The 25,734-nt window shown below is 39.8% G+C and overlaps 1 protein-coding gene across 4 annotated transcripts in view; it reads right to left on the bottom strand.

The window, feature by feature from the left end:
* Nucleotides 1-25,734, bottom strand: part of LOC576799 (myelin transcription factor 1-like protein) — a 75,503-nt gene that overhangs the window by 26,961 nt on the left and 22,808 nt on the right. For all 4 annotated transcript variants that reach the window (XM_030982807.1, XM_030982808.1, XM_030982809.1 and 1 more), the window contains exons 4-10: nt 24,799-24,905; nt 21,813-21,867; nt 19,564-19,588; nt 18,791-18,856; nt 7,951-9,566; nt 7,169-7,265; nt 5,865-5,905 (exon numbers count right to left, since the gene is read on the bottom strand). In XM_030982807.1, coding sequence (XP_030838667.1) covers nt 5,865-5,905; nt 7,169-7,265; nt 7,951-9,566; nt 18,791-18,856; nt 19,564-19,588; nt 21,813-21,867; nt 24,799-24,905 — 2,007 coding nt within the window. The remainder of the gene's footprint in view (nt 1-5,864; nt 5,906-7,168; nt 7,266-7,950; nt 9,567-18,790; nt 18,857-19,563; nt 19,589-21,812; nt 21,868-24,798; nt 24,906-25,734) is intronic.

Below are 25,734 nucleotides of genomic sequence, written 5' to 3'. Positions count from 1 at the left end.
AAGAAAAAAAAAAGGGCCTCCTCCTTCCCATTTTTCGAAAAAACAGGATGCTAAACATGTTGTTTTTTTAATTTGGCCTTATATAAAAAAAAAAAAAATGATCCAACTGTACCGGTAGTTATTCTTTAAGCCACTGGAACTGCGTAGAGTTCCGTATTTTGGGTACCGACTACGCAGAAATTCGGCTGCGTAGTAATGGGAAAAAAAAGTCCCTGCGTAGGTTATGCGTATAGGCTGGCGTACAGGTTTGCTTATGGTTGCTTACTGTGTGGAAAGCTTTTACTGCTTAGTCGATCTGGCGTAGGGTAGCGTACTGTTGCATAAAAGGGCGTACTTTCTGCGTCAAGTTTCTACGCCGAAAGTACGCGAAAAAAATTAAACATGTTGAATTGTTTTCGTTCACCTTGCGTACCCCTTTCCATCCCTCAGCATATAGTAACGTAGGCCATCGTAGTTGGTACGCAACACTACGTATTGACCCCACGCCAATTAGTGACCCCGAGTGTCACAAAGTATTAAAAATATGCTCATCTGACCTTAATTAAACGCCTAAAACCCCCGAGCTTTCGGGGGTTTATGGCCCCTTGAAACCCGTGGACCCCACGCCTATATTATTTATACACTCATCTCGCTGCGATCTGATCTCTCCCCCCCCCCCCCAACTTTGAAGAACGTAACCCCCGAGCTTTTGGGGGTTTATGGCCCTTTAAACCCGTGGACCCCACGCCTATATTATATATACACTCAACTCAGTACCCGCGGGATTCTAGAGGGGGGCGCAGGCAAAAAATTAAGTTTTTCATGTCGGGGGCTCCATTTCAAATTTTGGGGAAATTTTTCGGGGGCTACTTTTTCAACTTTCGGGGGCTCTTTTTTCTGGGGCTACTTTTTCATTAATTCATAAAAAGATGGGCCTACACTTTGTTGAGATTTGTTTAGTAGGCCAAGGTTTCAGGCTTCCTACTTCATAATTGCCTATTTAAAAAAAAAACATTTTTCTAGTTCAATAACTAAGTTTTCATGCATTGATTTGATGCAAGAACTGTAACATAATAGACCCTAGATTGTGATTATTTCTGACCATGAATTTCGATAATCATTTTTCAAAGTAAAATTTTCACAAGAAAATCAGAGTCGTTTAAAAACGTAGACATTAAAATAGTTATTAATACTTTTACTAATTCTAAGCTCAGGTTTCGTAAATCTATTCACGAAACTATATTGAAATCGCGGCAATAATGATGCAAACCAACATTTTTCTAGTTCAATAACTAAGTTTTCATGCATTGATTTGATGCAAGAACTGTAACATAATAGACCCTAGATTGTGATTATTTCTGACCATGAATTTCGATAATCATTTTTCAAAGTAAAATTTAAATTAAAACGTAGACATTAGTAAAACTTTTACTAATTCTAAGCTCAGGTTTCGTAAATCTATTCACGAAACTATATTGAAATCGCGGCAATAATGATGCAAACCAACAATTTCAAAGTGTCAAATCTCTTCGACTCAGCTCAGGTAGAGCCTCAGGTGAACTCACACACACTACAGCGTAACTCCAGAGCTCGAACACCGGCGCCGCAGGCGTCGGACGCCTACGGTGCGCGGTGCCGGTTAGGAGCTTCCTGCAAGCTCATTTCAACTCACACACCGCACACAGCAGCATTGCACTGTGTGTTGACTGAAGGCAGCTTGCGATTGAATTGTCAGTCCAATGGTTTTCTTGTGAAAACTTTCCTTTAGAAAATGATAATCAAAATTTAGTTAGCATGGCCGTAATAATCACAAAATAAGCTTTTATTTCATACCTCCATTCACGAAAACTATATACAAATCGCGGCATTCATGACGGAAATGGGTCTCTAAGTTTGGACGTCGACGGGAAGCCCCGTGTAGCGCTACTACAATGGATATCCTATAGAAAGATGCTTTACTCGGGTAAGCCCGACCCTGTGCGTCGTGCATTTAATACGCAACTTAATGTGAGTGGACGGTCATCGGTCGTGTGTCTACGGATGTCATGTTGAATATCCATGAGGTATCTCTGTCGTCACGCATATCCTGCATTATGCATGTCGCGTCTGTTTTCGCCCTGGACGTCGACACGGAGGAGGACCTCGGGCGGAGTATAGCCAATTCGCTAGAGTAGACTCTCCCGCGGACGATGGCACAGGGCACGGGTACCCCGAGGGGAGGGTTCAGGAGGAGATAGCCGCACCAACTTGGGTCGGCGATCTCATTAAAAAACAATAGAATACAAAGGCTCGCCGAGACGTCGCGCCCCCCGCGGAGCCTTAGCGTATTACTATTATAGACAAGGTTGTTCAGAAATATTAATAACCACTGCAAAATTCATAATTTGTTTGTGTTGTAATAAATCAATAAAATCTTCCCAAATTATAGCACGGCATTAGGAATCACATTGTACCCTCACAAAAATGAATAAATGTCTTGCAATGTTGCAATATATACATGTACATACATGTTAGAATTTAATTGAAAATTCAGACACATAACATTTACATGTAGCTGCAGACAGATTTAGGATCATAAAAAAGGCTCAATTCTCAGACAACCTACAGATTAATCTGTTTAGATATTCCAATTTGTAATAAGAAAAAGGATTACAGATTTACTGTGGATTGTATCTGCACCAATTATTCTAATTCTCGCTGTTCTGTTTGATTCAATGAACAGATTCATCTTTCCAGATGGATGATGCCTGGTGAGGTTTAATAAATCTCTGATAAGAATCTCAAGATTCCTCATGTAATGTAGAATGATCTTCATGTTAAAAAATTGTTAATTCTATAAATACATATTTAAAGGCAATGATGTAAAGGCAGTATTTGTTACTTGAAGAAATTAAAAATGAGAGGAAACTGTCAAGAAATTATTCTGTAATTTTTAGCAGCTTCAATAGGTACTGTATTGAATGAGAGGTATTATGTTTTATGAAGTTGTTATAGCAGCACTACAAAGATATTACTCACTTTAACTTCTCACACACTTCTTATTGATTTTTCTAACACAAAATATCTCTTAAAAACCCCTTTTGATGGCATGTTGTCATATTCTCCATCATTAAATCTTTTGTTTAAATCTGAGTTAGTCATCATACATCACCAATTTTCTTTTTTTTATCACCCAAGTTTCTCTAGTACAACGTATTTTCTCTTCTGCAAATCCCCCCCCCCCCCCCACTCCCTTCTTCCCCTTTGGATCTTGTGTGTAAATCTTTACAAATACCGGGGCTCCACTCAAACATTTTTTTGAAACAGGCTCCATCTTAACGCCCTTTTAAATGTAAACCACTACTCACATTTTATCTCCCAGCTTAAAAGTACCCCATTATGCTGTCAAATTTGGGATACATCTTATTTTTCTTAGCACTCAACATTCTCATCTAATTCTTTCTTTTATTTCACACTCATCTCCCTCCTACTAAAGCAGGGATTTTCCTTATTCTCCGGGATACTTTTATGTGACTAATCTTTTACAATACCTTTCAAAGGATGAATGTTTACACATAGACCGCATTTTAAGCAATCTTTTGAGTAAAAACAGTGGATACATCAGGTTCTATCAGCCAATTCCTCCTCTTATTCACACACCCAAAGCTCCAAGACGGCTCTTCCTTTGGGAGAATCCCACCCATTATATGTTGGTCGTACCTCCATACCCCTCCCCAGATGGCGCTTCCTCTTAAATGTCTTCCTTTTTCTACCTCTTCCTCCCTTTTGTCTATCCCTTGCCAGGTTCCTCTCCCTCTGTCCTTCTTTTTGTCCCTTCCTCCTCTTCTATCCCTCCTTCCTCTTCTAGCCCTTCTTCTGCCCTTCCTATCCCTTCCTTCCTCTCCTTCCTTCCATACCACCCTCCTCTCCTTCCACCCAACTATCCCTCCTTTTCCCTTCCTTCCCTTCTATCCCTTACTCTATGGACCCTCCCCTTCCTATCCCTTCCTTCCTCTCCTTCCTTCGATCCCACCCTCCTCTCCTTCCACCCATCTATCCCTCCTTTTCTTCTTCCATCTTCCTCCTCCTTATCTCCTCGTTTAATCCATTCCTCCCTCCCTTTTTTCCTTCTTCCCTCTCCTTCTCTTCCACCCTCCCCCCTTCCTATCCCTTCCTCACCCTCCCACCATCCCTCCATCCACCCCTCTCACCATCCCTCCCTCACCTCCCCTGGATACATGAACCCACACCATCTGTGCTCCCAGTGTAATTGTATTTCTCCTGACCTTGACTTTCTAATTATTGATGCTTGCGAACACTTCTTCGCTGGATACACACCGATGTCTTGCCAGTACCGAGGAGAACGAAAACAAACAGCACACAAATTAAAGAAATGCAACTCTTTCACGTGCTTAGCATTCAGGTGCATTTTCCGCATTCTGTTATCAGAAAAGTGACCTTTGAATTGTCGGCCCAATGAAGTAGAAAAACTCCCATAGATAACCAACAAATTGATCATCGATTGACCTTTCCACATGCAGCATTTTTCTCCTCCAGAAAATATTTATGTCACATTATTTTTTTTTCGCTAACGCTCCAAATCATTTGTATCATATCATGTGTAATGTTCTTTCTGCATGATTATGATCTTCATATTTTGCAAACATTTTGCAGAGAGCTCTCTCCTGTACTACATCATTTGTGTAACCGAACATTATACATATGAATAGAAGTCTTAAGCGCTTAAAGAATTCGGTGAAAAGCGCTTCATAAGCACCGTTTTTATTATTACAAATAATATTTCTGTTAAATTCCCCAGGCTCATACCATTAACACTAGACATCAAATGTTGAGTTCTTCATTCCTCAACTACATGTATTACGAAACGAAAATTCGTGAAAGAAAACTAAATACTGCAGGCATATGGATACGTACAACATACAAATTTAAAGGTATGGAATATATACATGCAACTGGCACTATTACGGTGGGTATTACTTTATGATAACTTTCCGGGTCTCCTCTCGGCAGCTGTATTCTAAATGGCCATTAATGGGCATATTAAGGCCATTTCTCTGCAGGTGCTGGCTGCTTTGTGCGCCAGTTTTGATGTCATTACCATTACAATCTTCTTCCCATTCTCCCCCAAATAGCTCTGCACGTCAATTGCGTTTCCAGGGCATTTCATCTTTACTCTCTTCTACAATTTTTCTCCTCATGTAGGCATTTTTGCTTTTGTTGTTTTGTTGTTTATATTGTTCTGATTTTTCGGAGTGATGCTGTCAAGGATTTCTCTTTCTTTTTATTAATTGTGTTAAATGTCGTCATTTCCATTTTCATGTTTCCTGTTTAGTCATCATGAGTGATAACATTTCTTTTTCACGTTTCCTCCCTATTCGTCTTTGATTTCCTCCCTATATTCCTCTTTTGATCCTGCTTTACTTTTCTGAATTGAAGTTCTCTTCTTTTCTTCAACATCATCTCTATTGCTTCTCTCTCTCTCTCTCTCTCTCTCTCTTTTTCCCTCTTTCACTCTCTCTCTCTCTCTCTCTCTCTCTCTCTCTCTCTCTCTAGCCCTACACATACCATTTGTTTAATACCTGTCTCTTTCTGTCTTTCTCTCTATGTTCTGCTCTTTGCAATCAAGACATTTGATGCCCAAAATATTGGGCTAAATGAATGATTTGGGCAGATGTGTTAGATGCATAAATGCCCCTTGCCAAAACCAAAAGAAGTAATCGTTTTAATCATAATAGATTAAAAATGCCATCATCAAACTTCTTATACCTAATAGCAAGTATAAACAAAACTGAGGTTGAAATACGTTTTCTAGGCATAAAACAAATTGTTACACTGAACATGAAAAACAAATTATAAAAGGAAATGAAAGAAATGTGAACACTTACACTGTTGAGGGATTTTATCCTTGTGAGGGCAACCAGATAAACTGTGGATGGAATTAAAAGTTGAACAACATTGACAGCTTTAGAATTTGAAATGAAAAGTTACCTTATGTCCATAATCAACTCTCATGACATCACAATCACCATGACAGCCAACCATTATTATCTGCTTTAATCACCACACTGTATCATTATAAGAACTAGATTTCACTTACATGTAGCTCCCCCATACATGTCGTTGCCTAAGTATTAAAAATATGCAGGCAAAATCTGTCCTACGTCAATTAGCATTGTTTGCTCAACATCGTTTTAATTATTAGCATGGAAACAACATTTCAATAACAACAACAATTCTTAATATCAGTTGATAAACATAAACAAAACTAGAACTGCCATCATAATTCACAATTTCATCATCACTTTGTACTTCCGAAGTCAACTTCACAATACTTGCTATAGCCACATTGATAACAAACAAAAAAACTTCAAGTATACTTGCACACAAAATGAATTTCACAGCTATCATTGCAAGAAATCCTATAACTAATATCATTAATCACAATCATAGAACTTATCATCACTACAAACAAACATTTCACAATGATCCCCCAACCAACAAAATAAAATTCGTCATCAAGACATCGACACTATATGTACCAGCGTCATCTCCACAAACACCACCACCATCACCACCACCACCACCCTCACTCTCATCATCATCATCACCACCACCATCAATGCATCATCATCATCTTCATTAACATGAACATGCAAATCACCACCATCATCATCATCACCATCTTTATCATCATCATTATTACCGCCGCCGCCGCCGCCACCACCACCGCCACCACCACCACCACCACCACCACCACCACCACCATCATCATCCTCACTATCATCATCACAACCATCACCATCATCATCACTATCATCATAATCACCACCACCATCATCCTCACCATCTTTATAATCTTCATCATCACCACCACCACCACCACCATTATCATCATCATCATCATAACCCTTACCATCACCACCATCACCATCATCATCATCATTATTATCATCATCATTCTCATCATTACCATCACCATCTCCACCACCACCATCATCATCACCACCATCATCATCCTAACCACCATTATCACCACCATCATTCTCACCTTTATAATCATCATCACCACCACCACCATCATCCTAACCACCATTATCATCATCATCATCTTCATCACCATCACCATCATCATCTTCATCTTCATCTTCATCACCACCACCACCATCGCTCTACACTACTGCCTACTTACCTTCTATGATGGCTGTACAAGCCTGTAACATGCCCCGTCCCATCACATCCAGGCGTAGGACACTTACTGCACTCCATATTCCCCAGTTCAGGTGGCGCTGAAAGACACAAACGAAGAAACAAAACAATATTTTAGATGGTGTTATTTAATATTCAAAAGAGGAATTAAGTGCTTGACTAAATACAAATTGCTTAATTGAAATTGCTACAAAAAAAGTAAATTGACAATTTTTACAAGAAATTTACTCAATTCATTTTTTTTCTTCCAAATGCATTTACTGGTAAGTGATGAATGTAATTATCTTAGTTTTCTTGAGCATCAAAAGCAATGGACATATTCTAATTTTCAAAATTGTTAACTACCTGCCAGGCTTTAGATTGGTCTCAAGTAAAGTATGACAAAGTCAGACAATAGTCTACGGTTTCCCTTTGTTCATCAGGATTCAGTCCCTGCGTAGACTTTAATTTGAATTGGTAAAATTCTTGCCTCTTGAGTTTGTTTCTTAAAGTGGTTAACCTGACTTTTGATTTTTCTTCACTTATTTCAACTTTTTAAAGCATATCTGCACTAGTTTGGCCAGAAGAGATTAGACCTCCCTGCCATGGTCACTGACAGGTGGTTATCTCATCAAACAAGCTCTCAATTAACATAAGAAAAAGGGGATCATGGGGGACCAATGGTCACTGATTAGGCATTGTTTTATATATAGAGGGCGCAAGTAGCTATAAGTAGTGCAGTGGGGCTTTAAAGAATTGCATCAAAAACATGGCATATTGACAAACCTGGCAAGCTGGCAGTGGATAATGCTGTTGATGCAGCAGTAACCGGGACGACAGGGGGTGGAGCTCTGTGAGAGTCACTTATCAGTCGAGACATCATGTGATGATCTTCTGGAACCATGTCCATGTCACTGTCCATGGGATCCACCACCTCTTGTTTGATCTGGGACACCTTGATCGGTAGCATGTTGTTCAAGGCATCCTGAGATAGGGCAAGATTGCTTGGGTGTGAGAAGGCCGTCTCTGGGATACCCACGTCGCTTGGTGTGTGTGAGAAGGCCGTCTCCGGCGGGATGCCCACATTGCTTGCTGTGTGTGAGAAGGCCGTCTCAGGGATGCCTACGTTGCTTAGTGGCGGTGGCGATGGCAGCGGCAGCTCCTCCTCTTCCTCTTGCTCTTGCTCCTGTTCTGTTGGGGGAGCTGATACAATTTCACTGGCTACTGGGGTGGGGACGCTCTCCTGGGGGGTTTCAGCGGGTGAGGGTGATTGCACAGAACTCGCTGGGACAGGACCAACTGTCTGTTTCTTCCGATTCTCTTCAAGTTCTTGGGAAAGTTGTTCACTGAGAACTCGCAGGTGCATGGGCAAACCGTTGTCGTCTTCCTCGTCCAACTTGGATGAAGTTCTTGATGACACCTGTTCATCGATGACCAACGAGGGGGCTTCACCGTACATTTCCTCCTCATCCGCACCCTCGTGGGTGACCTCTCGCTCCCCCTCCCCCTGACCTCCGTTCATCCCTTCCCCGCTCCCGTTGGTACTGTCTTCACATGGTACAGAGTTGTTTCCCACAAGGTCGGGAGCCGTCTCTAAGACTGGCATATCTTGGTTCAGGAATGCAAGCTCCTTGTGGAGCTTAGGAGGAGCACACGTCTCCGCGTCCGTAACAGAGGAGTCTTCCTTCTCCTCCTCCTCCTCCTCCTCTTCCACAACACTTTCCTCAGTATCCTCAATGGAACCCATCTTATCTTGTTCACCAGTCCATTCCTCCTCCTCCTGTGTCTCTTCCTTTTCAGCACTCTGCTCTTCTGTCACTCCGCTTTCTTCTTCCACTGCTGCATCTACTTCTTGCTCCTCTTCTTGTTCTTCCTCATCCACTTCCATACCTTCAGCTTCCTTCTCTCCAACCCCAACCCCAACCCCATCCTCACCCCCTTCTCCCTCTTCTTCCTCTCTTGTTTTCGCTGCATCCTCCGCCTCATCTTTCTCTGTCTCTTTCGATGCAACAACATCTTCACTCTTCTGGCCCCCTCCTCCTCCTCCTCCTTCTTTGTCATCCACTCCCTCCTCCTGCTCCTTCTCATGTCTGATCTCTTCCGTTACGTTATCAATCAACCTCTGGAGGTTGACTATCGCTCTCCGGCTACACTTTGCTTGCACATCCTCGTCTTGACTCGAGATGGAGTTAGCATCGTCTGTGTCTGGATTCAGAGCCAGCACCTTGGCACTGGTGGGGCCTTCCTCAGTCGGGGCGGCTGTCGCCGTCTCCTCCTGGCTACTGGGCGGGGCACCTCGCTTCCTTGACAACCTCTTCATCCTTTTGTTGGGCTCTGGCTCCGGTGGTGGAAGCTCGGGCTCTGCCTTTTTCTTCTTGGCTGCGATCGGACACCTGTTTGCACTGTCGAGACAAAAAGAGATTCAAGATACACAATTTATTATTTTATGGGAGACTTATTTGTTATCATCTAGAATCAGATAGTAGGTCTTTTGGCTTAGGCTCAGATTCAAACTAGAGTATCTGTAAAGTCATATAAGATTAACAGTATACTTTCATTGCCAGTAAACACAAACTCATATATCGGTGTAATACAAGTTACAAGTAAGAACAAGTTTTCAATACTACATGTGTTCAACTCAATAGAGATAGATAGAATATTAAGTGTGAAACACCTCCATTTTGAATGAGTCCCTAAACTGCTTTTTGACCACAAAAAAAATTCACTTGCAATCTTGTAACTCACATATCAGTAAGCATGTGGAGGATATTGATGTAAGTATGTATATTTTAAGAGGAAAAAAGAATTACCACCAAAATGTGTTTGTCAGTAATTCATTTGCAGCCACAATTCTGCCTCAGTTTTGTGTGGAACATGGAATATGTATGTACATATGTATTCTGAAATTGGGAAATTTATATAAAGTATGAACCAGCATGTAAATATGCACAAATAGATCGTGCTCCCTACAAACGATAGATCATTGTGCGTGTCTACAACACTAGTGAGAACACATCCCTATTACCCTCAAGCAAAGAGTGAGGAAGCAACTGTAATTCCAATGAAAATTCATGTTTCAGCTGATTGGAGTTGCCACATAAAGTGGTTTCTCCCATGCACAATCATTCCCAACAGATAGGGAACATGTTTACTCTTCATGGGTGTTTCATTGTTTTTTAACATTTTATTGGACTCTCCTCTTCCATCTCTCTTTTTCTTCTCCAACTATCCCTCCTTCTTTCCCATCTATCCTCCTCTCCCATCGATCCCCCTTCCCCTCTCCCATTAATCCCCTTCCCCTCTTCCTCTTTCCAACTCCTTTCCCTCAGCATCTATTCCTTCCTCCTCTCTCCATATCTATGTGTAATCCTTTCTCTCCCCTAATTCCCCTTTCCCCCACCTATTCTCCGGCTTCTTCCCTCTTATCCTATCCTCTAACATCTGAATCTATCCCTTCCAAGATCTATCCTCCCTAAAGAAAGAGGGAAAGAAAGGATAGAGGGTAAGACGGGAGAGAGAGATATAGAAGGAAGTGGGTTAGACAGAGATGGGAAAGACAGAAAAGGGGCAAGACAGGGAGAGAAGAGGAGAAAGAGAATAGAGAGTAAGAAAGATAGAAGGCAAGAGGGAAAGAGGGGAAGAACGCAGAGGGTGAGAACGAAGACGCTGAAAGAGAAAAAAAGAGGGGCAATAGAGGGACTGAGAGAGATGAGACGGGGAAAGAAAAAGAGAAAGAAAGACATAAAAGAGAAAAGGAAGAAGAGAAAAGGAAGAGAGAGAAAGGGAAGAGAGAGAAAGGGAAGAGAGAGAAAGGGAAGAGAGAGAAAGGGAAGAAAGAGAAAGGGAAGAAAGGGAAAGGGAAGAGAGAGAAAAGGAAGAAAGAGAAAAGGAAGAAAGAGAAAGGAAGAGAAAAGGAAGAGAAAAGGAAGAAAAGAGGAAAAAAGAGAAAGGAAGAGAAAAGGAAGAAAAAGATGGGAAGATAAAAGGAAGAAGAGAAAGAGTAAGGGTGCACATAGAGACAAATCAGTCTGAGAAACCAGTCAAAATAAAGATCAGTCTTCCAGTCTAGCAGCCAGCCAGCCAGCCAGCCAGCTAGGTCACCATAAATGATTTACAGCCCCCGATCTCCTCTCATCCCATCTCGTCTCGCCTGTCCATTTAACCATCTTCAGGACAGCGAGCCCACACTAAAGTGCACACACTCCATTCCACGAAACACAACAACAACCTAGCACATCTTTGAGAATGATTCAACAAGATATCCTCTGAGATTTGATGACCAGACAAGCACGCTTCATTTCACTTTGCTTGCCCCATGAAGCCCTAGGCAAGAAAAAGGCTAGAAATCAATGCTTGTCTCAAAATTCGCAAAGCAAGCACCGGTAAACAAGAACATTTTCGTTGGGGAATATCAGCTAATTCTAACTGCTTTGATATCTTCTTATTATACCAAATGAAAGAATCCTTTAAAGTCATAAGCTTAAAATTCACTATACTCGTTATCAAATACATATTTCAAACCAGTTATACAGAAAGTTACATGTACATGTAGGGTGGTATTGCTCCTAAAAGCAAAAATAATATTTATCAGAATACTCTTATCAATGGTTTCACATCTTCAGCTGATGTCCAGTCTACGTAACTAAGCACTTCTTTGCTCCAGCCCCCCCCCCACCCTCCTAATCTCCTTTCTTTCTTTCTTTCTTTCTTTCTTTCTCTCTCTGTCTCTCTCCTTCCCTCCTTTTCTCCCTCTCGCCCTCCATCATTCCTCCCTTCTCTCTCTCTCTCCTTCACCTCTCTCTCTCTCTGTCTCTCTTTCTCTCCTTCACCTCTCTCTCTCTCTCTCTCTCTCTCTCTCTCTCTCTTCTCTCTCTCTCCATCATCCCTCCTTTCTCTCTCTCTCAAAATGTATTTCTCTATACCCCCTCTCCATGTATCAGAGAACATTACACAAATACCTATTAATTTGTTTTATTTTCCATGTACTCATACGCTTCATACAGTACACAATTAATTTTATATAACATCCTCAGCATATTTTGCTAATAACAGTAGACATACTATTCTCAGGGGAATATAGGCCACCTGCTTATAGCCTACAATTCAGGCACTCCACTATTCAACATCCTCTCGTTTGCGGTGTATTTAAATCAAGTCTGAGGAGCAGAGACTATTCCACTATCACTCTCAAAGAGGCCAACACAATGTACAAGACAATAAAGGGAGAGCAACAAAAAGTCTAGAGCCAAAACTTCCAGATCAACAAAAATCATTTTCTTTGGAAGGAGAACAACAAAATCATGCCACCTGGAAGCTAGGCTAACCATCAACTCATCAAGATGCACTTTCTATACAAAAGGCCTGTATTGACTTTTAATGATGGTTTCAAAACCCCTGTATAATTGTTAATGAGGTGAGAGCAATAGTAGTAGCCACGAACATTTGACACTTAGTTGAGAAAGAATGAGTCGCGTGTCATTTGTAAAAGCTGCGCCATATCTGGACTTTTTTTAATCAATAGAGAAGGCAAATATCAGCTTCATAATTAAATAGTCAGTTCGACGTATACAGAAAGGCATTTAAAATTCCTGTTGTATTTGCTTCTCTACGACACCTTGAAATCAGTGCTGTACAATTTTCTGAGTCTTGACAATATATCCCCTGCTAATAATAATAATAAGCTCAATGTGTTAATGACTTTTCAGACAGAATTTATCATAATAATGAAGATATAACCCAGTTATTTTGGTTATGTATTTTGTCTCATTATGAGCATGTTTATATTGTATTGCTTGTACCAACCAGTGAAAATCATATTTCCCGATATGCACAATTAATTATGTACTTATACTTATAATGAATAATAAATCATATCCATACGGTACACGGATGTTAATCACCCATAGATTTAGAGAGCATTATTCAGAAGGAGTTCTAGCGCACATTGGCCCAGAAAGGGCAACTATGAAGGAGTCATACTAGGCCTGTCTTCATCAGCTCCAGTTTGCCAAATAAACAGCTATTTTAACTATCCCAATCGCAAATTAGCCAGTTAAGTTGCGGCTTCATCAGCCCGCAGTTGCAATTAGCGGGATATTTGGTCAAGAAAATATCCTGAGAAATGTTGGTTTTGTTTTAAAAATATCCGGCTATTTAGGAAATAGCAGGCTAATTTGCGCCTATCAGAGCTAGTTTGTGATGAGCGTATTGGTCTGGTGAAGACGCAATTTCAAGCTTCGGGATAATATCCCGAGTCTGAAAATAGCAGGTTATTTGTCAAACTGATGAAGACAGCCTCAGTCCCACGGCCAGTCTGACTCAAGACAGACTACAAACTGACTGATGTTTGGCTATCTGGGGTAAATGTTTTCTGTATGTAGTCGGTCTGGTGTCTCACCTTCGGTATGACTGAGGCATTAGAGATGCATAGTAGTAGGCTCTCATGTGGAATTCGACACCATTTGGGTGTTTACCTAATAAACAGGTGTTGTCAATCACCAGGATAAGACTCAGTTTTAAGACCAACAGGCCTTATGTAATGCACTGCATTTTCCACACATTTCCCCATATGGTAAATGGTAAAGTCATTATCTTCCATTTCTCCCACCCAAAGACCCAGAGAGGGTATTTCTTGATGGGACTACGGGTTTGCTGTGTGCAGATTTGTACACCCATTAGTGGTATTTTTACCAAGTCTGGTGTCAGCGAATTATGATCGTCTGCAAATGGAAACTGACAACTCTCTCCCTTTAAAGCTTATCTGCCGTAGTTTACAGGAGGGATTAAACCGCTCTACAAGGTCACTGGACAGGTGGCTATCTCATCAACTCAGCTCTCAGTTGACATAAGAAAAAGAGGATCATGGGGGACCAATGGTCACCGATTAGGCACTGTTTGTTATATAGAGGGCGCAAGTAGTTACCAGTAGTGCAGTGGGCCTTTAAGGTGTACCAATCACCTTAACATAATTGGTGTACGACTCAAATGTGTAACATCAATCTCAGAAACTGTACTCTGTACGATAGGCAGACATTTTGCGGAATTTCCTTTGCTGATAGAGAAGGATACAGCAGATATTTGCATGATTCGTTGGGCAGGATGGAGGGAAAGGCTAATGCCTGACCTTTACATTGCTGTCAATATTGATTGCACATTTTTGAATTATTAATGCTGGTAATATGAGCACAGGAATGAGCTCGTCTAGTTAAACAGCTGAAACTGTCCGCAAGGGGAAAAAAATAAATGATGAAAAGTTCTAGGTTTCTACGAAGAAGATGCATGAGGCAGTGCCATGATCAAATACATGGTTAAAATCACCCATGTCTCATTAAATACGCAACTTTCCGCAGACTGCACGAAGGGCGGCAACTATACATCTTACATGGAAATTATACTAAATGTCATCCCCACGCATGCATTTTTGAGTAGGGAAAATAATGGAATGTAAAATTCAACTGCTCAGAGCAAACAAGCTATGAACAAGCTGATCAATGAAGACCATTTGGCCCTGAATATCTAGTCAGTTTTCCTCTTATTCCTTTGGTTGTACATCACCTAAAAAGAAAATTTCTTCAAATTCGCTCCTGACATGGTTCAGACTAATTGTGTGGTGTGTTTTCAAGTCAATTTTGTGAATGTATTTTTTGTATGAATTTGCCTACCCAAAGTCCGCCCCCCCCCAAAAAAAAACCAATAGCTCTAGTCTTTAGCGCACAGACCCTTAAAAATCAATTGGGTCCCCATATAGTTTGGAGTTATGTATTGGATATCGCATATTCATATTCTAAAGCATTAACTAAGCATATTTCATTTTAAAAGACAAAATTCATTCTTATAACATTCATTCTTGATAATAGAAGATATGGATCATTTGAATCATTTTAAGCCTTTTAAACTAACTTTTACAAAATATTTTCATGGATGCTAACGGCTTTCCATAATTGTTAAGTCCAACTTAAAGATAAGTTCAACTTGGGATCTTTGTGAAACACCCCCCTGGAACACATCATGAGCATCTCCTGTAGAACATGGATGACACATGTGTTTTGGAACTGATTGCATCTATCTTATTTATTTACATGATGGGAAAAGCAATTTCAATTTAGCAGATTGGGTTCAATTTGCGGGATGCGCCGGCCGTGGACGCAGACAGATTTCGGTGAAACCGTGTACGGTTTGAATGTGCATTGACGTGCCCCACGCACTGTGAGGGAGTCTGGCTGGCTGATTTATTGCAACAAGTAAAAAGGTTGGGGGATGCATGTACAGATGTGGATTGTAAGAGGATTGGATATATAGAGGGAGTACTTGTGGGAGGGAGACTGCAAGAGATAGAGATAGAGACAAAGACAGAGACAGAGAGAGAGAGAGAGGGAGAGAGAGAGGGAGAGAGACAGACAAAGACAGATAGACAGAGAGGGACATACACAATCGTAACAGTTGGGAGAGTAAGAGAAGAGAGGGGGAGGATAAGATCAAGAAATACACGGTGCTCAGAGAGAGAGAGATATACCAAAAGAGGCATAATGGAAGAGGAGGAAAGGAAGACAGATGTATAAAAAAAAATAAAAGGAAAGAGGGAGGGGCAGAGAGACAGAGAGAGAAAGAGAAAGAGAGAGAGGAAGAGAGAAAGTGGAAGAGAGAAAAACAGAAGAGAGAGAGAGAGAGAGAAAGAGAGAAAGAGAGAAAGAGAGGATGAGAGAAAGTGGAAGAGAAAAGATGGAAGAGGAAGAGAGACAGATAGAGGAAGAGAAAGAAATGGAAGAAAGAGGAAGGGAGAAAGAGGAAGAGAGGACAATGCAGAGAGAGGAAAATAGAAAGGGAGATATCAGACAGAGATCACAACAATGAAGTCACTGCAATCTACTAAATATTGACTAAAAATGATGCTCAAAAGGAGACACCGCTTGAATTTAGATATATTGACTTTGGCCGGTGGCTCTTTTCTTCATGCTGAATTCCTCCTACTCAACTCGTCGTCGTCGGCTTTCCTTATTGAAAGTCAATTCCATTTGCATCTCTGATCCAAAAGCCAAGCAATAAATCAGATTTTCCACCCGAATGCTTTCAGGGGAAGAAGTAACTAGCAGAGACTGGGAGAGAGGTGAACGAGATTTAAATCCCTATCAAAATGCGCAATCTCGTTTCACTGTCTCCGTCGTTTGTTCTGTTGATCTTGAGGATTTTAGGCGCATCTGATTAGCAGGGTGCTGTCAGGTGCACGAGATTTGATAATTCTAATTGACTCGCACTACTTTAGTGGCCTGTGGAAGTCTAAAATATATAGTATAAGAAACCATCATTGCAGCACCAGTGTACACACAATTCAGTGTCGAGAATGGATTCTCCCAAAATAATGAACCCTACACTGTATGTCAGGGAACTACACTATGTGTCCAATAGAAACTGACCCTCTAAATCAAATATCCTAAATTTCAACATGTACAAAAAAGGGAGTCTTTTTTAAAGCAATTTTCATAAACTGACTCCTAAAACTAGCAGTTGATTTAAATCAACTGTGTTTTGGTATTGGTTCTGGAAGCCGCTATTACCAAATTATATAAAATAAACCCCACCAGGCACCTATTCAATACACCCGTGTCAAGAGTGAACAAAGTAGATGAAATGCCTTGTTCAAGAACATTATAACCACCCTACGAATAGATTTGAACTTACAACCTTTTAACTGAAAGCCAATGAACAACCATGCCACAATGCTTCTCTCCACGTATCAAACAATTTTGTAGGGCACTAGTGGTGGTATATTTTTCAAAGAGTATTTTGATTTCAGTATTTTAATATTAACCTTTTAATTGAAAGTCAACGAACAACCATGCCACAATGCTTCTCTCCACGTATCAAACAATTTTGTAGGGCACTACTGGTGGTATATTATTCAAAGAGCAGAATGCCACAGATCTCTGCATTATGTGATCACAAAGGTCTCTAATGGAGATAGGTCCACTGTGACCTTTGCGACCAGCCGATAGTTCAATGCTTCTGTCACGGAGGAAAGAGAGTTCTCTTGGAGAATTGAAGTGGTCACTTTTCAAAAAGGTGACCTTTCTGACAAACATGGCAGCTTGAACTGGCACAGAAGGTGGATGTGAGTGTGTTTCAGCCCTGTATGAACATGGACGTGCCTTGCCATATTAAGTCGATTACAGGAATACAGTACAACATGTACTGGAATTACACAGTTACCAGCATTTCTAGAAACAAATTCCCTGATTCTAAGCTAATTTGTCCCTGGTATTTTGCCCTGATGGAGTTTCAGAATTGCATGATCATTAAAGAAGGCACTTGACACATAGAAAAGCCAACATAGCAAATCATTCAGAGGATAAAATATGAACTTTCCATGCTCTATTTCTCCTCAATGCTCCTTGCAACTACAAATCAACTAAACAAACATAATGTACTTTATGAATATAATATCGGTATCTGTATCATTAATTCTTATATTACAGGAAAAAGGACTTTAAAAAGGAAATATTCAAATGTTTTCCCATAATTTACAATGTTAGCCTGATTAGATCTTCGCCTGACAAAAGATCACCAAAGTAAATAAAAACTGATAAGTTGTTTACATTTGTACTCCTTCAATTGAACCCAGGATAAACATGAAACATAAACAACTCTAAGTGTTGCAAATCAAGCCATGTTTATTCAAGCAATCTTTCTGTCTTGAACAGGAACTTCCATATGTTTGTGTTTTTACAATATTGAAGGACAAATACAACTTTCCTTCCTCATTCATGAAGTATTAATGCAAACACGGTAATTTAAGCCTGATTAGATTTCTGTAGAAGTCTTTGACAGAATCCTTATACTCTGAGGAGTTTCGTATGAAAATATAAACGCTAGCGGTTTACTGAAACGTAAATACTTCATTCTCGTATGAATGAAAGTAATAGTGATCTGGTGAACTACAACCTCATGAGCCTAGGGCCTTAAAGGTGTACATCTCCTTAGGAAACCTCGGGGAGGACCTAAAGCTGTTGGTCCTCTGGGTGCTTACTAACAAGCATTTATGCTTTCTTAGTAGTCAGGTAACATAACCTCTACTAAAAAAAATGTCGTTCTGGAAAGTTCTTTTGATATCCGTGACCAAAAGGGGTGTTTTTAACCCATTGCTTACTGGAACCTGGTGGTCCCTGTGTTAAGTCTATGGGAATAAGATGATTCAGTAGTCAACGGGTTAAATGATATAAAGAGAAATCCTATTATTCTCATTAAAAATGAGCATTAATTTTCTATCGGAAACTTATTTTCTTAAAACATTCCAAAGATTGTTTCTTCTTCCTAGATTAAAAAAAAAGCTATCAGTGAACAAAAGAACTCCTGTCACTAGTCACGACTGTATATCATAAATTTTGAATGGTAACGTCACATAGCCCTCCACAAATGCCCTCTTTAAAGCCCCTCTGCACTAGTTTTGGCATGGAGGGATTAGACCACCCTGCTGGTCAGGTGATTATCTCATCCACTCAGCTCTCAATTAACATAAGAAAAGGGGTATCATGGGGGACCAACGGTCACCGACTAGGCATTGTTTGCTATATATAGAGGGCGCAAGTAGCTACAAGTAGTGCAGTGGGGCTTTATAACAAACCAGATTTCTTACCTTCTATGTCTCGTATATTTCCCTCCACTATGCCCTGACCCGTCACAACCACGCGTCGTACAGCTGCTAGACAGATAAAACACACACACGTACATCAAATGTAAACACAATTCCATGATACAGCTGTAAACATGAACAAAATCATCTGTTTGGCGCCAGAAGGGCATTCACGATTTACTTTAACTCAAGAGTTAACGTCCATCTGGCCCTGAAAAGACTAAATAATCGTCTATATACATGAAAGCTTCTTCCTTGCATATTTTTTCTATTTATGGACTCCAAAACAGTTTGCATCAAGATTAAAGATGAAAATTACTCCCTTATTTAGGCTTTGATACCCCAAAAACCAAAATCCTTGGGGAAGAAATTACTTCTGTTATATTTGATAGTTAAAGTTCTCCCGCAGCTTTAGCGGCTATCAAGAGTTAATGGCTCTTAGCTCCTGTGCAATTAAGATATTTGTATAGCCAAGATTATACTTATGGGAATGCATACCAACTATTTACTCAGAATTAAGCAACGACGCAGTACTGCAAAAAGAAAATAATCGAAGTGGAGGAGTTTTGCTTCATTAAAATCATAATTTATCGTGAACGTACATACGGATACCGGTATATCTTGTACATGTGCAACATTATGACTATAATATGACCTAGTGCAGAATGGTCAAGTACCCAATCCATACAGAACACTTTTCTTTCTTTCATTTGTTCCCCTCCTGAAAGAGTTATTTTCGCTTAAAATAATTATGTCAACCCCAATAAATAGCTTACCTTTGTATATCAGGTGCAGGCTCCACTGCAAATTAAAACAAAAATATTAAAAGAATTGTTACCGTAAAAGACAGAAAAATATCAAGAGAAATTATGTGTCTTTGCTTTAATAGAACAGACAAACTTCTAGAAAAACAGCCCGAGGTGTACTCAGAGTATATATTGCATCTAATCATTTCCTCTCAACAGCTAAATAATCATGATCCCTTACTCAAAATAGAGCCCTTGTATCCATGAATCCATGTAAAGCATTGCCTCGTCCCTTTCTCGTCTCTGTTGGCATCCCCCTTTTTCTTTCCCCTATTTTGTAGTTCCTTTTGTATAGTTACGGATTAGGTAATGTAATTACTCATTATTCTTAAGTATCATTTGAGGTGTTCACACTTGTACAAGCATTGCTTTTTAGTGGACCCCTCTGTTTCCAACATGTATTTCTTACATTTGTTTTAAATGCTTATAATTGATTAGTAATGTTTTGTTGGAAACATGAATAAATTGAAATCGAATTGAAATTCAGTGTTATTCTCTTCACATTTATACCACATGGGAAATGAATGGCAAGCTTGACAATCCAGGGCAGCGTTTCATGAAACCGTCATAAGTACAAGTTCCCAGACATCCCATTGAAACGTGTGTTAAACTTAATACACGCATTTCAATGGGATGTCGGTGAACTTGTACTTACAGTATGACGGTTTCGTGAGACGCTGCCCTGGATCTTCAAGCAAAAACAAGAGCTTTATTCGACTGCACGCAAGTCAACAATTATGTATCTGCCCTGAGTGCAATTATCACTTTTGCACATTTCACCAGAAGCTTTCATATATTACCATAATAAGCACTCTGGAATTTGATAACAATGCATACATACTTCATCCAAGTTTGATTTGAAGTGCTTTTCAAGTAACTAGATTTTTATTTGTAATTTTTTTACATTTTCTCTCATAAAGTTCATTTTGGATAAACACACCACTGTTAATTGCATTTGGGAGAAGTTTTTCTTGGGAAAGTTATTACTTTAGCCCAAGACACTGGAAAATAAAAGCAATTGGTTTACACCGGTAGTTATCAAAGGGTTTTATGAGGGTAATTCTGTCCCGGGTAAATTACTTTTATCCAAGGAAGGTCCATTCTATGTCCTCTCTCAGGAAGTTGTTATGAGTTTGTTGTTCCTTCATTGGTAAAATTGATAGCTTTGGGTAAAATCAGGAACTATAGACAGAATAAAAGGATACATAAATAAAAGACGGGCAAGAGGAAAACATAAAGGGAGAGACTGGGATATATAACTATCAGGGCAATAGAGATGTACAGTACATAGAGAGGGAAAAGAGGGAAGTGGCATATTAGAAAGAGAGAGGGTGGGAGAGAAAGAAGGGAGGAAGATATGCAGAGTGAAAGAGGAGAGAGAGAGAGAGAGAGAGGGGGTGTTGTAGAAAGATAAAGAGATAAATAAACCCTTATCTATGGACAGAGTGAAACTTAGAGGGGATACAGAGGGACAGAGACAGAGGGACAGAGACGAGAGAGAGAGAGAGAGAGACAGGAGAGAAGGGGAAGGAGACAGAGAAAGAAGGAAGAGATGCAGAGTGAAAGAGGAGAGAGAGAGAGAGAGGGGGGGGTGTTGAAGAAAGATAAAGAGATAAATAAAAATCTATGGCAGCTAAAAACCCTGAGCTGAGGTCTATAGAACATGCATGTTATACCAAAATCAAAAAATTACCAAAAGCAAGAGAGAGAAAGAAATAATGAGCATGTGAGAAAGAGCGGAGAAAAAGAATGACAGAAAGAGAGAAGAAAACAAGAGAGAGAAAAGGAAGAGAGTAAAGGCTTATTCAGATATGCAGAGGCAAACCCCTGCAAAAGAAAAGCAGTGTGTTATTTTTTATAAAGAATGTCAATTTTGTAGAGGAAACAACATTTTAATGGATGGGGGAAGGGGGGGGGGGGGGGTGCGGCTTCATAATTGAATGGGATCTAAGAGAGAAACAGGGAAGGAGAAAGATAGAAATAGATACTGTAGAAGACTGTTAGAAGATGAAAACATTGAACATGCTGGATTATAATATAGGAGGAAAAATGAAAATGAAAATGGAAGTAAAAACACAAAAGACAAGAAACTAAATATCGCAAGAACATACATTCCTCATGTGACTAATAAGGAGGACAAGGTTTTCTTTTAACTGCCTGAACCTTTTGATTTTCCAATCTCTGAAAAGGTCTTTAAAAAGAGATGAAGAAAGTCTTACCTGGAAGTCCTTTAGCGCTGCTTCTCAGACGACGCTCCTCCCCATCTGCTGATTCCTGTTAAAGAAAGGAAACAATAAAAAGTTTGAAGAGAATGTCATGAGTTTTGTATTGTTCTATACTAACACAGAGAAGGCAGGATAGGGAAGGGAGAGAGAGTAAGATAAAGAGAGAGAATGAGAAAGAGAGAGAGAGAGGAGAAAGAGAGATAGAGAGAGAGAGAAAGAGAGATAGAGGGAGGTAGAGAGGTAGAGGGAGGTAGAGAGAGATAGAGGGAGGTAGAGAGATAGAGAGAGGTAGAGAGATAGAGAGAGGTAGAGAGAGGTAGAGAGAGAGATAGAGAAAGAGAGGGAGAATGAGAGATAGAGGGAGAGAGAGAGATAGAGGGAGTCAGAGAGATAGAGGGAGGTAGAGAGATAGAGAGAGGTAGAGAGATAGAGAGAGGTAGAGAGATAGAGGGAGGTAGAGAGATAGAGGGAGGTAGAGAGAGAGAGAGAGGTAGAGAGATAGAGAGAGGTAGAGAGAGGTAGAGAGAGGTAGAGAGAGGTAGAGAGAGAGATAGAGAGAGGTAGAGAGAGAGAGATAGAGAGATGGAGTGGGAGAGAGATGGAGAGGGAGAGAGATAGATGCAGAGATAGAGGGAGAGAGAGAGGGATAGAGATACAAAAAAAAAGGGATTGAAGAAGAGACAAAAAGAAAGAGAGGCAAAAGAGGGAAGGGGGAAGAAATAAAGATAGAGATACTGATAGAAGGGGAGAAAGAGAAAGAAGGAGAGTGTGAGGGAGAGGAAAAAACGAGAGGGGTGGAGAAATGGGAGGGGGAGAGAGGGGCAAGATCATGGAATGTAAAGGCCGAGAAAGGAAAAAATTGAGAAAGAGAATGAAAAGGCAGACAAAGTGAGAAAGAAAAAGAAAGACCTTGTGGGTGAATGCATGGGAGTAATATCCATCATTCAATACACTTGCCCAGTTTCTGGAAATTTGGCTCAACGAATTACATACATGTACATCATGTTCTGTATGTGTTTTGTTCAAACTCAATCGCTGCAGGGCAATAATTTGTGCAGCATTATGGATAAATCCTTCTATTCTTTATTTCTTGTTCTCTCCTCCCACACAACCTTTCTAATTTAATCTTCCTCGTGTCAATGTTCATAAAGAAATGAACGTCAACATGAATGTCTCTTAATCTCCACTCCATTAAAATTAAAAATTGAAATGTAAATTGCTTCCAGATCTCATAAATAATGACAAATTATTTAAAATTCTAACCTTGTGAAACCAGACAATGCTGTATAATAATTTCTGCTCTTTTTTTTTGTTTGTTTTTTGTTTTGTTTCAGTGTTGGTGCAATTACTACAAAGGTGATAGAATTCATCAAATATTCAAAGACTGTCTCTAATTTAGATTTCTGAAAAGTGCACAAATTACATTAGTTGTAATCCTGAACACGGTATAATGTGTCATTTCAAACAGAAGAGCTTCATACGAAATTATGAAAATTCAAAAAAGAAAATTCCTTGAAACTCTGTGTCATTAATACGCCTTTGGTGGTTAGTTGAGATAAAAAGAATCTTCAAAATGTCTTCTGGATATTTGTCTGGATTCTGATTAAAAAGAAACCCGATTTTTGTTTTCCTTTCCTAAGGATGGACAAAACAAAGTTTGATGACTGAAGACTGCGGGGCTTTCGCAAAAAGAGTAATATCCTTCAAAATATGAACATTCAAAAACTTCCTTTCTCAACTTGCACAAATCTATCACATAACAAACATCATTTTAAATTCTGGTCATGTAATGAGAGACACCGTCTGAAACAATTGGAAAGGCTGATCATGTATCAGTACGGAATTGATGTATAGTGGCAAGTTATGGAATTAAAACAATTTAATAAGAAATGGATTCATCAAGAGGAAAGGTACATGGCCTGCACCAGTGAAAGAAAATACTTGCAGGGGCTCTTATACAATTTGGTGTCATATAAGTGTGATTTTCTCAGTGATATTTAAGTGTTTTATTGTTGTTGTTTTTCCAGGGCTCTTTTTAAATTTACCAAAGCACTGCTGGAGCTTACTCAAGCTGAATTGCTCACTTCTCTCATTGGGGGGGGGGGGGGGGGGGGGGGGTGCTGCACTGATCACAACAAAATAGGTATATTTTGGACTATGTGTGTTATCACTGATTGGTCCAAACACACTTCTTGTCATACATGAATATGAAAGTAGATTTCTTCCAAACTGACATAAAAGAATGCAAGAGCTCAAAAATAATTTTTGTCTTAAACCAGAACCGAGTTTTCTCTGCCAGCAGAAAAGCTGATTTACTCAAGTATTTTTTGAGACGGTAGAGTGTACTGTACATGTACTTCAGCTCCACACTAATGACGTTTCAATGGTCTTCCATTGACGCACTATTCCCATCACACAGATGGAGATGGATAAATAAAGGACCCCTTCAAGGGTCGATTTGCGTACCAGAAATAATGGATAATAGCACTTAAGTCTTGATTAAGTGCTTTAAGAATGATTCCATCATATCTAAATCCGGAGACTTGAAAGTATTCTTTAGTCCGTTTTAATTATTAAACTTTGCCGACGAGCACGAGTGTGGGTGTGTCAATAGTCTGGGTCTGACGACGATCGCACCACGACACAAACTGAATTTCTAACTTCAATCTGCGACCGCACACGATATCTAGCCTTACGGAAGTCCTAAACCGAACATAAAACCAAACAGCAATCCTAACCCTACATCTTTGATGAAACATAGCAAATTTCACCACAGCATGCTTAAGATCACCTGATTTTGATCAGAGTTGTGGTTACCGCTTTGAAAATTTATTTTATTTTTTACTTTTTTCAAACTACCAATACTAACCAGTTCACATGGCATGTCCTGAAGGCATTTTGTTAATTTAAATATCTGCTGGGAACTACAAGGACTTTAGCTCTCATACATGTACTTTATCACCATAGGTTGAATACATACCCTGACCATGTCTCCTGCGCCTCCGTCACAGACTGGTGAATCAGATCTCTCTGCTTTCCCCTTCACTCTCGAGCTATTCACTGCACTGGAAATCAGATTACCATTCTCTGTATGAGGAAGAGGCGGAAAAGAAAACAAAAATGGACATGAAATTCATCATAAATGTGAGGTATTTTCTGTTATACTTTGCTAATGAGATTTTTGCACTCATTTAGGAGCTATTCTTCAGAGCGTTTTGCCAGAAAGACGTCATATCGAGACAAGACGTCATGAAAGACGTCAGAATCAAACTTTATTGGGACTAGGAAGAGAAAAACCGAAATAGAACGAGTGGAGGAACGTTTTAATACCAGATTACTTTGTACATATGTAAGAATGGGTGTGGTACTAGATATCTGACATAACTCACTATTTTTCACAATATTAATAATATGCACGATGTAATCTTCAAGATGTTACTGCATAATGATGGTGCATAAGTTTTACAAGAATTACAAAGATAAATGGTTTTACTATTTTTGTACATTAATTTGTCTCTGATGAAGATGATAAACTAGTATTCGGAGGGAAGGGGGGGGGGGGGACAAAAGCAAAGTTGCTTGTCAGCCATGTCAGGGCTAATCTCCAAAATAATCATATAACATTGTAAACATAAATAGGTACAAAATGCCTGCATACAAGGGTAAACGAATAGCTTGCCCTCTCAGGGCCTTGTGTTAAGTTCTGGTTAGGAAAAAAATAACCGACTCTGCGTATACAATTGTGCATCCAAAATATGATAATATATCGCAGGGCTGTTAGAAATCAATATCAATATACGTTCAGCACAGGAACACGAACAAATAATATCGCGGCCTTGGAAGGAATGCATATCAATCGAAATCAAGCCTTTCATCTTCAATAAGTCAGTGAGGCAACTGAAAAGGTTAGACAGAA

Source organism: Strongylocentrotus purpuratus, unplaced genomic scaffold (genome assembly GCF_000002235.5).
Source record: "Strongylocentrotus purpuratus isolate Spur 01 unplaced genomic scaffold, Spur_5.0 spur5_scaffold_13, whole genome shotgun sequence".
Taxonomy (NCBI): domain Eukaryota; kingdom Metazoa; phylum Echinodermata; class Echinoidea; order Camarodonta; family Strongylocentrotidae; genus Strongylocentrotus; species Strongylocentrotus purpuratus.
This window is presented reverse-complemented; position numbering and strand designations above follow the sequence as displayed.